The sequence below is a fragment of the Antrostomus carolinensis genome, unplaced genomic scaffold, assembly GCF_000700745.2.
Source record: "Antrostomus carolinensis isolate BGI_N321 unplaced genomic scaffold, ASM70074v2 scaffold913, whole genome shotgun sequence".
NCBI classification, from domain to species: domain Eukaryota; kingdom Metazoa; phylum Chordata; class Aves; order Caprimulgiformes; family Caprimulgidae; genus Antrostomus; species Antrostomus carolinensis.
The window spans coordinates 2,331-18,489 of NW_010305608.1; the positions used below are offsets into that span (position 1 = coordinate 2,331).

At 38.5% G+C, this 16,159-nt stretch overlaps 1 protein-coding gene across 1 annotated transcript in view; it reads right to left on the reverse strand.

The window, feature by feature from the left end:
- Nucleotides 1-15,995: 15,995 nt before the first annotated feature.
- The window catches only part of LOC104522503 (sentrin-specific protease 7-like), a 14,168-nt gene continuing 14,004 nt past the window's right edge, over nt 15,996-16,159 (reverse strand). The window contains exon 11 of the mRNA XM_010164820.1: nt 15,996-16,133. Within this exon, the coding sequence (XP_010163122.1) occupies nt 15,996-16,133 (138 nt within the window). The remainder of the gene's footprint in view (nt 16,134-16,159) is intronic.

Consider the following 16,159-nt stretch of genomic DNA (forward strand, 5'->3'; position numbering starts at 1 on the left):
GTGTCTTTCCTGAACACAAGCTGCTGCTGTATGAACAGTTGTCACAATCAGCTCCCAAAAGATTAAGGATTTGGAGTGTATCCTTTCATTTGGAATTAGACACCCGACTGAATCCCAATCCCAAAAGCTTTGTGCCTTCTGTGGGCTCCAAACCCATTAATCAGACCTAAACTGTTCAGAACAGGGTCACATTTTCTGTGGAAGGAAGAATGGAGACACTGATAAGGAGGCACATTCTGTCCTCTCTAGCCTGTGTCCTGTCCAGTCTTTTCCACTGCAACTTGTAACAAGTTGGACAACACGATGCAAATTGCTTTCATATTCAGAAGGAATTTCTTTCATTTCTTCCTCCTGAGTAGTCTGAGAGTTAGTTTTGACACACACAGGGAGGGATTAAAAAACCCAGGCAAACATCTACCACAACTGCCATTTAAACACTTCTGTCAGCCTTGCCCAGGAAACCATTTCCTCAGCCATGGCGAGCTGCTTGCCACACACAGTCACCCTGCAACCTTATTGACACGCAGTCTATCTTGTCATTGTCCTGTTTATTCCAACTGGTCAGTTTGTAAAGCAGAGGACTGCTTTGCAGGATAACAAATCCAGGCTGTAAAGGCTCAACCTAAGAACCAGCCCCAGGCATGCTTACCTAGATGGTGTTCACAAGCAAATCCATAGCCGGGCTATGAAAATGAACAATTTTGTTTCAGTCTTTCCCTCTCGTGCACCTTTTCCAATGGTTTGGAGTTAAATGAGAGTTGCTACTCCAAGCACAGAAAAAGAATAGCACAATTTCGTCAGTATGGTTCAAATCATGCTCATGTAAAGAAAGAAACAAGCATGATTCTATCTCTCATCTCTCCTTCAGGTTTGTCAAAGAGGGAGCCAGTTCTTATCATGGCTTCATCGACACAGCCACCCAGGGAACTGAAGAGACACCATCCTCACAGTCCGTTCAAGTTCCACAATAAATGTGATTAACCTTCTTTTAACTTGAAGGCAGAGCTCACCCCTGTGGCAGGTTTTTTACTATTTGCTAGTGAGGGAGGTTTTTCAAAGTTTCTTATCAGCAAATTCTTGAAAACTCTCACATAAAGAAAAATATGTTTTTCATAACTAGTTTATAAGCATTCTGAGACTCTGTAGACAAAACTCGGTGACGTAAAAATGTCAAAGTTAACAAGACTTGATTGGAAGCTTCAGTAAATAACTATATTTTACTGCATAAAAATAATTCATTATCTTTCTGACCTTCCAGCAACTTGCCAGCATCTGTGCCATGTATACTATTGACATATGCTGACAATAAATAAAGCAACTTTTGACTAATATTTAAAACAGAAACTCCTTGTAACAAAAACTGAAAATAAAACAAGAGTTTGGGGGAGGGGGATCTAAACAGATTTACAAGTAAGCTTTTTGCCTAGCAATGTAATTCTGTGTTATGATCTTTACAGCAACTAGGTTTCTGAGACTAGCTGAAAAACCCTTAAAAACCAACCAAGCAAGCAGCCAGCCCTGCCAGGATCAGAAGGAACATCTGAACAGACCCAGCAGTGCTGCCACATGCCACCTGAATAGCTGATCAACCCTCAGAGCGTGTGAGAAGAGCCTGTCATCATGGCTATATCTCATGCCAAACTTTCACTGTCCTGCTACAGGAGTAGCCACAGGCAACACCAGGCCCTGGAGGAGACAGGATTTATGATGACGCCTCTAATCCCTGGCAGACAATACTGATTAAAAGCATCATAAAATCGAGATCAATCTTTTAAGGCAGCGAGCTAAGAGCCTTGAAGCTACACGTGGGTGGGAAGGTAAGCTCCTCTAGAAAATTGCTTCCTTCATCCCATAGCTGCAATAGTAAATAACTTGTATTTTAGTGTTAACTAATCTCTCAGGTACTTTGCAATTTTCCTCTGAAGAATCCAAATGTTAAAAAATGAAGACTTGGCAGATAAAGAGAGGCTCCCTGTCTTCAGGGAAGGAAGCAGGTATGCAGATGTGTAACTGACACGATCAACCAGAGTTCAAACCAAGAATGCAAACCAGACAGCTTGTACTGCAATTTTTCTCCTAAGTAAATTTTGCATGCATGTACTACATTTTGCATGCAGTCCATACTGAAATGCTTCAGAAATTCAAGTCACTTCAGTCATCACTGAGATAATAATCTTTAAGGTGAGAGAGAGCACAGAAATAAAAAGTACAGCACGTTTGGCTCATGCCCTTGTGCAAACTTCCACTTGAGAGAAGTGTCATAGGCATCTAAAGTAGGGAGAAAGTCTTGCATTTTAAAGGCTGTAACAGGTTTCAAATGCTGCCTCAGAAAGCCAGACATGTTGTAAGACCACGTGAGTCCCAGTATATCTTCTCCAGAAGCTGAAAAGCCCAGCCCCTGGGAGCTCATCTGCTTCAAATGCAGTGTTTATGCTCAAGTAAAACTTACAAATAACACTCAAGTAATACTTACAAATAACAGAGAAGAACCTGAAAAGCTTAAGATAAATTATGTTTCAGCCAAAAGATTCCACAAGGGCAGACACAAGCTTTTTTCAGTCCTACAGATCTGCAGGAAGGGGTAAAAAAAAAGTTCATTTGAAGCTTCCTTTCCTAAAGACTTCATCACTGTTTTCTAAACCTCCAGCTAAGGTCTGCGATGAGATGATCTCTGTCTCTCTGAAATTCTCCTGTATGGCTACCTCTCATGCACCTGGGTAAGATACAGAGTCTCTGTATCTCCAGCTTTACCACTCAGGGTTCATTTATCTCTCAAATAAGAGACAATTAGCCCATTAGACACTCAGTCCATGCTCAGGGATTTCTGAGGTTAACACAAGGGACACTGCATGACAGCACTGGGCACCTAGTAGGGGGCAGGGTGGCTTTCTGGCCATGTGTGTAACTGGGCAGTGCTGGAGTGTAATCCCAGTTAAATCCCATTAGTGCTTCTTAAGAGTCAAATCGTGTACAGTGGCTCAGAGCCCTGAATCAGGTTGCATATTCTATTTTGAGGCAACATGAGGACAACTCCTTCTCCTTTCTAGCAATTTCTGCACAACTGAATGGCTTAATTGCAGTGGGTTTTGAGAAAGACTACAGTGACAGCGAGACTGACAGACACCTCCCAAGAGATCCTTCCTGAAAAGATTTTAACACTCGCTAAACAAATGAATATACTACACCCATGCAGAGAAATCACTTCATCTATTGCTGAAATACTGCTGTGTATGGCCTATAACATAGCAACCCTTAAATAATATACACAAACAAACTAGGATTTTAAATTAAAATAGCTGAATGTGAATTAGCTAATCCACATAAAAATTTTTTCTTTAAATACTAACATACTAAACTCTAGCACATAAACTATTATCACCACTAATATTTCAGTAACTACAAAGGAGTGTCTTTCATGAGAAAAGTCAAATTATTTAAAAGCATATGCTGACATCTAATGATACAAACGTAGAGGGAGACAGAACTAGACTTTCTACAAATAAAGACCAGAAATGTATTGGCTGAGTATGAGCTATGCTTGGTGAGTGCCAGCGATGAAGGGGAAACACGGGAAAAGGCTCACTCAGCCAGACACTTTATTTATTGGATGCTTGTTTAGCCAGGTACTTTTTTTATGACTTTTGACTGATTGCTTTCATCATTGTGCAGCAATATGGGAATATTTTGCAACATTTAGGATTTCAGCATGAAACTAAAACTTCACTTGCAACTCTGTCCACGTGCAGAACATAACATCACTATTTCTAATGCTTCACGAAATAGATTTGAACTCAAGAATGGGGAAAATGAGAAAACTCGGTGCTATGTCTGAGATTTCAAAATCTAGGTATTACAATCACGCATAGAACTTCATTCCAGATGAATACCTTTTATTCTTTCCAAAGTACCAAAATGTCATTGTCTCTCATCAGCTATGACACACTAGAATACAGTCTGCTTCCTCCTTTGGTCAGTATCTTTAAACACTATCTTTAGACTTCCAGCTTTATCTGAAGCTCTGGCTGACAAAAACAGCTCTGCCAGAGAGACTATCTGTTCTCCTCTTGTGAAAAGAAGATGTACTCATCCACAAGCTTACACCAAACTGTTTAAGACAGCATATCACAGTAGGAAAAAATGCAAACAGAATTTAGGAAAGGTAGCCACCACAGTAATTACATCTCAGAGGTGGCAAAGAGCAGCAGTATTAACCTTGAACCTTGGTGGCAAAATCCAGCAGCCTTTGTTTTAGCCGGTTAACAGGCAAAGGATACGGAAAACTGTGCAAGCTGTGCTACCCTGCAATCCTTATCTTGTTTCTGTTTTACTGGCTAATTCAACTACCAACCCTGTTGCAATCCTAAGCCATCTACTGAAAATTTACACCAAAGGAAATGGGTTCACTGAATCATTTATGTAAAGTGACTGGTCACAACAGACTTTTGGTCTGAGTAGGGGTGGCTATTTTTCATATGATAATTTTTATTTAACAGGGGTTTGGGCTATCATCTCCCTGACAGCAGTAAAGAACATCATTATTCATAATCAACATTACCATATACAGCACACTCATTAGCTGAAATCCCACTATTAGATTTCCACAAAATCCGTTCTGTGAAACCTCCAGTTGCCAATTGGACACACTTTGTGTTCATCACAACAGCCCAGCTATGAACCACCACTAGATTTACATGACTCTTCCAGCAGCAACCATAACGTTACTAAAATTTAAAAGGATACGTGTTAAAACCACTCTGTAAGATCCAACCCATAGGCCTACAGTACCCAATCTGTAAGCATCTATGACTAATTTCCATCTTTACATTCTAAGAAATTAAATGCAAAGCCAGCCAGCAGCAGTAACCTCCATATACAGCTACAAGAGATGCAGACACTGTATCATACTGAGGAGTACAGAGACAATCATATTCCCAGATTCAGCTCAAAAGAGACTGAAAATAGCATCTTCTGCTAATGAAAAATTGTTCTGCAATGTGACTGACTGTAGGAATAAACAAGAACTTGAGAAATCTGTGAGAAACAAGTATGAAAACACCCCTATTCTTGGCCAGTGCTTCTGACCACTACAGTAGCAATAACAACAACCAGTGAACAATCAAACCATTACTTAGACTTTCATAGGCTAAAGGGTGCTGGTGCTGTTTTAGAAAATACCGCTTTTTCTTCAGATCCCTGTATTTTGCCACCCTTTGGAATTTTTGTATGATTTCTTATATATTTATCATACCTCTTTATCTTGTATCTGTTGTACCAAAAGTACTTGTACTTGTACAAAAGTACACCCCTATTCTTGGCCTGTGCTTCTGACCACTACAGTAGTAATAACAACCACCAGTGAACAATCATTCCATTACTTGGACTTTCATAGGCTAAAGGGTGCTAGTCCTGTTTTAGAAAATACCGCTTTTTCTTCAGATCCCTGTATTTTGCCACCCTTTGGAATTTTTGTATGATTTCTTATATATTTATCATACCTCTTTATCTTGTATCTGTTGTACTCTGGAAAAAAAAAGCTGTACACTGCTAAGCCTACAGCTGTATGACACAAGCATTTACTTAAAGCCTATGACAGAAACGTTCGTCAGTCAGCCTCTGACACTAATAGAGGCTTTAGCAAGCTGGCAAAAGTAAACGAAGCTTGGAGCTACAGACAGATAATTATATTCCCACGTGTTTCCTTCTAAGGTAGATATAGATAGAACAAACGTAACCTGGATAATCAGCACATACTAATCTTTTCTTTTTTTCTAACAAGCTCTTATATCAAAACAACAATCAACCTTTCCTTCCATGGTAGTGGCGCTGTGGTTTGCTGATAGTAAAGGAAAGAACAGACTGTATTGAAACCATCCTTTCCAAAGAAAGCATGGGATATTAAAAGTCATTCCTTATTCAACAGATACAGAATACAAAGAAGATTCTAAAAATGAAGACTGAGATTGAAAAAATCAACAGATTCTGTTTACCTTCATATTTATCCTCTTGTGGGTCAGTTATTTTTCTAATCACTGATAGTAGCTGGTCTCTGAGTGCTAAACAGTGACCACACTCTTAGTTCATCTCATTATTTTACCACTGCACTGATTCAGCTAGCTAGTGACAACATGGTTTCAAGAAAAAGCTGGTATATAACTCAACACTCAAGGAACAGCTTTACTGTGAATGAAAGTAGCAGCATCATCAACTCTCACTTACCTCAAGTGCATTTACCCAGGATGTGATTAACTAGACATCACCAAGTATTTGTGGTACCACACGTCGCTGCTAACAGAAGGAAGATAACAAATTGCTTCACCCAGACCTTGCTCAACTTGCTGATAATTAAAGTCACCTCTGCTTCTTGCAGAGAATTTTTTCAAAAGTTTTAAGCTGAAAGTGATGAGGGTGGTCATAGCATCTCTGCTCAAGTAATCCTTGTGGATTGTGGAAGCCCTTAAGTCCAGTAAGGAAGCACATGGACTAGGTGGATTTTTTATTCAACCTAGGACTATTAAGTTCTAAATAAGCTTTTACAACCTAATTTACACATTTTTCTTATTATCACATACACTTTTGCTTACTTAGTATTACCCTTACATACTCATATCACAGATAACTGAAGGGTGACTGCAGTTAAAGCACATGGTATGGATTAATTTTGAGCAAAGCAAAGCAGAGTTGAGTGTTACTGGGTGGACATAAACCAGAAGCTCGCAAAGCCTGTCAGACTGTGTGATCATCAATGTCTACATCCCTTGCAAGCTGGGCACAATTCAGGTATGAATGAAGCTCTGATCCGATGTAATTCCACTTTGTTCTTCAAATACATTCTTCATGTTTACGTTTGCACAGACACTCAGCAACTCCCAGTTTTGTTTTTCACTGCTCTAAGTGAATAAAATGAGTTACCAGTGGGACTTTCTTCTACAGGCAATCAAAAAAGTCTCATTAAACATGTGTCTCTGAACACCTTTCTCCTTTAAGTGACAGCAGCTCTTTCCCATTTCACCAGTTAGGTGCCACCATGTTCAGACACTATGAATTGCTTGAATGCTACAATACAGACTCACAAATACCATAAAGTGCTGCATGACCTTGACACCTCATTCCAATGATGTCAGACAGAAGGGTTTAAAATACATCATACTGCTGAAGTATTTCATCACATGAAAGAAGCTGTTACTGGGAATATTTCAACTTTTCAGAGGATGCTCTGTCATACCAACTCCTACAACTTAAAAGAAAGGCTTCACCTCTGTCACACTACAGCCTGATACATAGAGATTGGCTTTCTAGACAAGGGAATATACTACGCTTTGCACAACCAGCCAAGTCAAAAGTCACATGGCTCAGACACTAATGTCTCAGACTTTACTCTTTTCTAAAAGACCTCTCAGTGAAGTCTGCTAGCACTTGAAGAATGCTAAATAAAAACAAGCTCTGCCATTTAGCTAACCTGTACATAATACCTATTTTTCTTTGGATTCCAATTGTTCTATGAGAAATGATGAGTAATTACTAAACACTAATTGTGGTTTGAGGGACTGAGTTTTTATGATATATGAGTGTAACCAGAAAGTATTTTTTAGCTCAGAACAGCTCTCATAAGGAAAATTATCACAAAAAACTAAGTTTTTTGGGTAATAAAGTATTTCCTATGGTCTGGTATTTATTATATTTAAAAGCTTAATCTATTTTTTTAATAAATAAATCTTCTTTATCAATGAGCCATGAAATGTACAATCACTTACCTCTGAGCTTGAAATATTTCAGATGGTTGGCAATAGCCTGCTCAACAGATTCATCAGGGCAGATCTTAACTCCACTGGGAAACAGAATGGACCGCTTCCTTCGTAACAGCAAGCGCCTGGTGACCTGTTCAGCCTTCCCAATGCCATTAAGCTTTTTCAACTCAGGAGGCAAAGAAGGGTTTGCCAACTGCCAGCCACTGAGCTGAGGGGTTGGTGAACCATCTTTAGCCTGTCCTCCTTCTGTAGCTGAATAACCTTCTGCTGTAAAATTAAAATTACACATAAATTTGTCATACTGAGATAGTGATGCAATCGTATGTACCTTAATGCCATTGCTCTGGTCTCTGAATGACATAACTGTGCTTTTTTCTGTTATCAAGACCTGTCTGTATGACTGTACTATTATAAACAACCTTAAGCTCTTTACAGCATCCCAAATAATAACATAAAGCCCTAACCCTTTGAATGCTAGTGTTTTGTGTTTAACCTCCCTTCTGCAATTTGGCTTGTTTAAGTCAATGGGACTGTACTTGTGAATAAGCATGTACTCAGAAGCTTTCAGGGCCCGGAATAATTAATTAATTAACAAGTTCCTGTATTCCATACTTTCTTTCCACAAGAAACATTTATATCCTTCTTGCATCAAGAAAGCTGCTTGAGTTGACAGCTAACAAGTACACCTTTCACCACCATGAAATAGGTCCCTACCCAACTGGAACAGGGGGGAAAAAGAAAAGGGGGAAAAAAGGGCTCATCAGCTTTAGTTTTTTTTTTAAATTCCCTCTTATGTCAGTTGTTCCACATCACTTCAGAGTAAACTTCATAGCTGAGGGAAGAATGTGTCTATTTGGTTTCAGTCTGACAGTCTAATTCTCTGTCCTCCATAGTCAGATGATCTGAAATTAATTATTTCAACTTTCTTCTTTCATTTTTTTCCCCAGAAAACATGACTGAAGAAGAATCATAATGAATCATTTACTAGAGAAAAAACAGTAATAAGTGTATGGCACTTTTCATCCCACAGATTATGAGCTTATTCTGCAACTTCAAAGTCAATAGCACCTTTGACTTTGATGACTGAACGATGAAGAACACGGTTATTTTGAAGGTATTAATAGTCAGGCTTAGTGCAGAAGACTACCACCAGATGGTACATCAGAGGGAAAAGGGAACGCCAAAAAAAGGTCACTAAGAAAAAAAGCCCAATCTTAACCCAAACTGCCACATCTTCAGCGTGCATAAGCAGAAGACAGAAGCTCACTTCTTAAGATTTAATACAAAATTGGTAATGAGAAAAGCACCAAGTTAAACATTTATCAGGAATTACCATCTCTCAAAGTTGGAAAACTTGCCTCCTGTAGCTACATTCTATACTCAAAACACCACAAATGTACAGTAATACTTCCTGGAAATCACTTTTAGTATTTAATATTGATACTGATATCGTGGCATAGATTTGACCAAGCATTTCTCTGTATTAGTCCCCTTTGCTATAATTAAAGCAGAGAGATATTTTTATTTCTAAACACTGCCATAGGTAAACTTTGAAATCAAGAAAATAAGACTTATGCATTACCTGCAACTATTTGAAGATCACCTTTAATCATCCCCCAAACTGGAAGGCAAAGAAGTATTTTCCAAATGAAGCCAAACATACTTATTTGTGTCAAAAATATGCAAGGAAAAAAAAGAAATCCCTCTAGCAAAAGAGCTGTTGTCTTTGTCGTATCCTTGAAACAATCAAGAGCATTGCCCTTCTTGAAAATGTCTTGACATGACATATATTTAGAAAAAACATTAGGTAAAAAAAGTCAACCAAGACATCCTGGGAATGTTCTTTTTGAAGACAGTATTCCACTTCAGTGAAGAAACAAGAAAAGGTGATGGAAGTAAACTCCTTGGAGGTAGCAGATGGACTGAGACAATTTTTTAATTTTAATCTGGCCAGCTAAGCTCTTTACCAGAGCTTGTCACACCATTAACAGACAGTCCAAACAAGGACAGCACCTTTCACATTTAATTAACCACGTTTCTTATTTGGCCCTTCAATTTCTGCTCTTTTTAAAAATCATGCTGACCATAAAATTTCAGAGGGAGCACACTAGTCTCCAGTGGAAGGTCTCCATGTGTTTAGTCTTCTGCTTGTACAAATATATGTATCTAAAAATGCACTGACTCGCTTAAACACCAATAAATACGTAGGAAACACTGAAGCAATCTTTCCATAGGATTGTTTCTTCTGGTGACAGAGCTAATACAGCCCTGCTGCCCAAGTCTGTGCTGAAGCAGAAAATCTTGTGCTGTTACACCATTGTCCATCTCATCCTAGAAGAGGTGCTTCCCCCAAAGATAACGGTGGGGTAAGTTGTGAACCTTTCATCTCCATTCAGGTATGATCTGACATGAGCAGCAGGAACAAATTAGTACAGATACCTGAAGAGATGATCAGCCAAGAAGAACTGCAAAAAGGATTGAGTACAGGAAAGCAGCAGCAACCTCTGCTCACCTCCTGTCCAGGGCCAGCTCACTGTGGAAACGTGTACAGAAGTAGTCCTGCAGTGGCAGATGGCATTCGGACCTCTAGAAAACCCCCATCAGGGCTGGCTCCTGGCTGGCGTTAACTCAGGGCTGGTAACAGTGTCCAGATCAACCTGAGCAAACTGCTGCTTCCTCTGAAGGGACTATTTTTGGTAGTAGTTTTGCATAAACATTTCAAAGCTGGATTCTCAAGGCTTCCCAGATGACGGTCTGCAGAGTATTTATACAGAGCTCCTTAGGTACACAGTGCTGACTCCTCTCTTCAAGCTGCTCTGCTGAACTCCAGTAATTCAGGTAACACTGATAATTCCTGATATTACTCACAGGACACTCAGAGGAATCAAATAAAACCTTGTTTTATGGTCTGTCTTCCAACATCTAACAGACTCCAGCAGATATTTTTTAGAACAACACATTTTCCTTGATTTTTCCACAAAACTACTGAATTACACTTTAAGCTAAACCAATGAGCTGCTCCAACACCCCCAAACGGCTTTCTTAGAATCAGACATTTTGGATCTATCAAACCATCACTGTTCACCGAGGTTGGCTCCAACAAGCTAACTGCAATACTGGCAGCAGCGCCAAGTGCAGTACACACAGCACTGGAGCTGTAAATTCAATGGTTCTGAAGATACGAGGCACAAGAAGAACATCGCACTGGTGCTCATGAACTGTTTCAAAGTCCTATTCAGCATCTCTAGGTAGAGAGAGCATCTTTTGAGGCTAGCTTGGGTACCTTTATTACAATCCTGGATTGAACAACACAGAACAGCCTTTTTTTAATCCTCTGCAGAGACTGGTGCTTTTAAAGTCATGAATGCTTTTGCTTGCATTATCCTGCAAAAATGCAACTGAATCAAAATTAGAAATACTCTACATGCTTACCAAGGCAAAGGCTAACTTACCTCAAGAATGCATGGCAACTAATCCGTTTAGAGAAAATTCTCAGAATACATGTGCTTCAGTAAGAGTGTGAAGCCCAATTAAAAGTTTTGCTGGAGAGTTTTCAGCATTACAGCATTGTTGTTTTTCTCATCAGCAAAGTACTCAAAAGCACTCAGAATGTGAATAGCGTAAAAACTACCTGCTTCATGTCTCTGTCAAAATTTGTCTCCTATGGTATGGCTATGCCAGCTGCTGTGTGATATAGTATTTTAAACATTTAAATTCAGTTTTATTAATATTAGTTCAAGCTATCCATTTTAAATTCAACATTGATTTCAGCACTGGAATTTAGATTTGCGACAGCTGAAAACCTTCTACACTTATGACAGCAAAATGCATAATTTAAAGCACAATAATAATTTAAAGTTCCTTAAAACAAGCAAAACTCTTGCAACAGTTTTCCAAAATAACCTTGGAAAATGAACTTCTCCCTTGTTTTGACTAAAGCCTTTACAGTAAAACACTGCATCAGAAGATGCAGAATTCTTCATTTCCAGCAGCCAAATTGTATCTGTTCAAAAGTACTCAGGAAAAGTATATTCTTGCTGGGGGAAAAAAAGGGAAGTATAATACTAGTGATGTAACATGTCAGGGTCCCATCAGTACCTCCAAAAGTTAAAAGACCATTTTCTGACAATTTTTATTTCTGAAAAGAAAAGGACATGCACTTTCATGTAGCAGGTGTGATTACACTGAATTATAGTTCTCCACAAGGTAATGGTCACTGAAATTCTGCTACAGCACACACAGGATTCTAATTTCACTGTTTTCAAATGCAATTTATTAAAAAAGCTAAATCCACTCATCTGTACCCAAATAACACAAAATAAAGGTATGCCTTAATGAAAATGCCTCTAATGATGAGCTATATGATGGCAGACATTCCCTATCTCCAAGCTCACAGGGTTTAGTACCAAGATTATGAATTGTCTCCTGTGACTGGACCACAGCAACTGACTTTATGGTATCTGACAGGACTCGCCAACAAAATTCCCAATCAGTTTAGCTGAGAAAACCAGCTTAGATGAAACCTCTTCTCTTGTTCAGTTTCTCTGGTTGCTATTGCCAAGCATTTCACCATTACCACTTTTTGCTTGTGCTCCTGCAGCTAAGCTGGTGAACAGTCTCCCAGGAACAAGCAAGGTCTGAGGCTGTTTAGCCTTCCAGCTGAGCAGATTCACCCCACCATAACTTGTTGTACTGCCACCTCTTCCATCACATAGTACTGTAAAGTATTTGGAGTAGAGAAATCAGGAATTGAGATCAACCAAACTGATCCAACACGTCATTATCTACTCTGTCCTTGTAATATAAACCTATTATCAGCACTCCTCCTTTTCTGAACTGTTAATCAGACAGGCATCTCTTACCTTGCTCAACAGTCAAAGATGATCCTGCTTCAATTTGGCTGCACGGAATTATTGCTGTTGATCTTGGGTTTTTTCAACCATTAGTGGAAACACTTTCAACCCTGAGACCTTTCAAGTTTCATTCTACAATTCCAGCTTTTCCATCTAGAAACCAGAGTCTTTTTTGGGGAGTTTGCCAGAAGCAGTATTCTTCCCTGTCATAATCAAGATAACAGCCACAGTAGTAACACTTTTAAGTCTTTATTCTTTTGTAAGGTGTAGTACTTACTGACTACTGCAAGTTCATTTCAGGATCAAATTCTAGGAGGCAAATCCCAGAAAGGACAGATGGATTGCGATGAATCTATGCCTGCAATTCCAGAGGAAAAACACAGCAATCCACAGATACTTTTAAAAAAGCACACTTGCAGTTTCATGATTCAGTTCTACAGTTCTTGATGAAAACTAACTGTTTTTTTTTATGTTTTGCCCAGAAGATTTACTTCCTACAAGTTACTGCTCTTCCACCTTGTTTCACACTTGCAACAGTACCTTAAATGGATCTCCATGACTCAAATATCTTCACAGAAGCCAGTTTCTGGTCCCACACAGCCAGAACATAGCAGTTTCTTTTAAAGCAACTGATGGCTACATCTATCACTGAGTGCAATTCATTGCCTTGAAACCAAAATTACACAGCTTGAAACCAAAATTACCAAGAGCTTTACAAAGAGTGGTCTGCTTTGAAGTATCATGCCACTCCACCATATCAGTTAAACAAGGACTAATACAGGAAATGGAGATGCAGGAGATGTGCAAAAAGGTCCCTGAGTCAGTTTGGTGCCTTATATATGCTAAAAGTTATCCTTGGGGAGTTTTAGGAACTAAAAAGGAAGCATGAAGGTACCTGAAGTATAACTTTTTCCACAGACACTTCCTAGTATCTACCACGTATCCGTTAAATGCAAATGGCTGGAATGGGGTGGGTTGTGGTGGGTGGATGTAGGCATCTCCCAGGCTAGGCATTCAGGCTGTCAAGACTGTTAGTCTAACTACAGAAAACAACTGTAAGGCTCTTTAAGTCTTAAGAAAAAGAAAACAGAAAAAAGCAACCTTGTTTGCCACAAGAAGTGTGAACTAGCTGCATGCCTTTATAAGGACTGGGAAATAAATAATCACTTTGATACAAACTTGGGTTAAGAGACACAGACTGTGTACATACCTTAAAAGCAGTAAGATGGCCTATTTTACGCTTAGCTCGCTGGCTATTTGTGGCAGTTGAGAAAAGAGTGGTAACAATCACATTCAGCAACTTCTGGAGGTAATTTTAATATCCAATGCATTGGCATTCTCATAGCACATATCTAAGAAATCTACAAATACAACCTTTTAATGTTATAAAACCAATTTAGAAAAGTTCATACATTACTTTTGCTTTTAAATATCTATAAATCAGTCAATTTAAAAAAGAACAAATTACTTTATGATAAAAAATAACTTTATCATAAGAAAAAGCCCAAACTATTTGTCATAAGGGAATATTGAAAAATATGCATAAATTAAAAAGGTGTAGAGAAAGGGCACACATTTCCACATTTTATCTTTCATCTGTCTTACAATAAATACATAGATTATTCCTGCAAGTAATGCTGATGTTGTGAATTAGGTGATGAAAGCCACAAAATCTCTGGGATGAGGGGGACGGATGTGGGTGGAGGGTAGTGACAAACTACAGAATTAATGTAGAAACAAAGACAAAAAACACACAGTAATTGCACTAGGCTGTTCACAGCTATACAGAAGGTAACTGTGTTCAGCAAATTATTTTGCTTTAAAACTGCCTCTCTTCTCCAGAAAGAGTATTTCCTGGTTTGAGAAACAATGGTGAGAGATTTTTCTGGATGACTGTACAGAACCTGAAGTAATAACTGGATTTTCCACATGCTAGGTTTCAGAGTTGTCTTGACAGAAGGGGCCCCGAGAATTCTGCAATGCCATAAAAATGTTCCCATCTTTGGGTTGCCCTTAATTTTTATTTTAACTCCCTAGCCTACTTCCAGCTTTAAGAGCTCTGGTTTTGTAGACACATTTATGACATAAGTGGTTTTAGTGGTTATCTGACACAGTGTCCTCTGAAGGGTGTGATGACACTTAGTTTACTTACAGTGGGGAACAGGAGAAAGCATCCTCTTAAAAGTCACCTTCTATCATGCAGTAACTACAGAAAAAAGTATGCACATTTCAAAATGTTATTGAAGATTTATGGGATCACTGTTTGAGGAAAAACTACATAAATATGTATTAAGACAACGATAAACTTATATGCTAGTCCGAGTTCAAACACTCAAATATTTGGGCATCTTTACTCAGCTCTCCTGAGCAAAGTGTAAAACCTGTTTGTCTTATATGTAAATTATGTATCTTAAAGACATATTATATATAATGACCTTCTTGATTGAAAATGGTCTTATTTTCAGTAAAACACCTCAAACTTTTGAGGTTGGTAAGCCACAACCTGCTTGCCTTTCTAATGCAAGTGATGCCATCAGATGTGCAGGTATAACTGCCAAAAATAAGGCAAATAGGATTAAAAGTCTACTGCCTACATGTACTGTATTGGCATGTACTGTGAAAGCAAGATTTCTTCTAAAATCTGGTAAGAAAAAAAATAATAAAAAATACTTTTAAAAAATCCACTCTCAACTAAGAGATTTCAACAGTCACTCTCGGGTAAATGTCTTCTGCTCATGGAAACAAATTTTTATAATGAAAATGCTAGGGAGGGAGGAAAAAAAATCAAAACTCAGTTGCCTCAAATCTTGGCAGAATTTTCTGATACATGCAGACTACTTCTGTATATAATCAGAAACAAAACAAAAAATACATCTCTAAAGAGAGTCAATATTAGATCCTTAAATTAAAACAATACATAGTATTCACTCTGTATGAATTGTAAAATCAAAAAAGACACAGTATAGGGTCAAAATCCCGTCTTCAGGCCTGACACCCACATGACCATCCATGTTTATGCAGAATTGTAAAGAACAGGCTCCAAAAGATAAAAATATTTTTACATCCTTGTGGCACATACCTGTATGCAGTTTTCATATTCCAAGTAAATAATCAATTAGCAATCCAGAGGTATTAGCTTAAACTTACATATTTACACTTTTACCTACAACCTCCCTCCTTTTCTCCCCACAACTGCATTCTATGACCATACAAGCTAAATGAAAAAAAAAAATTCTTTAAATAAATACACACTGAACAAACAAAAACCCAAAATACTTCTTGTGATGCTTTTTTTTTCTTCTTCCTTGCAAGGCAGATAAAGTCCAAATGCTGCTAAGCAGAGTTCCAGTTATTTTATACAGCAATGTTCTTTGCCAGGTCTGGCTTATTAGATTTATTAGCTGCTGCTGCCACTATGCTGTTGAAAGTGCAGTTGCAAGATCAGGTCTCGGATTTCTTCTCTTTTGCTTCTGATCAGCTGACGAGGGAACCACTTCTCCAGATGCAGAGGTTGTTCAAAGTTAATTATGGGATTCTGGTAACAGAGAAAGAATATTTACA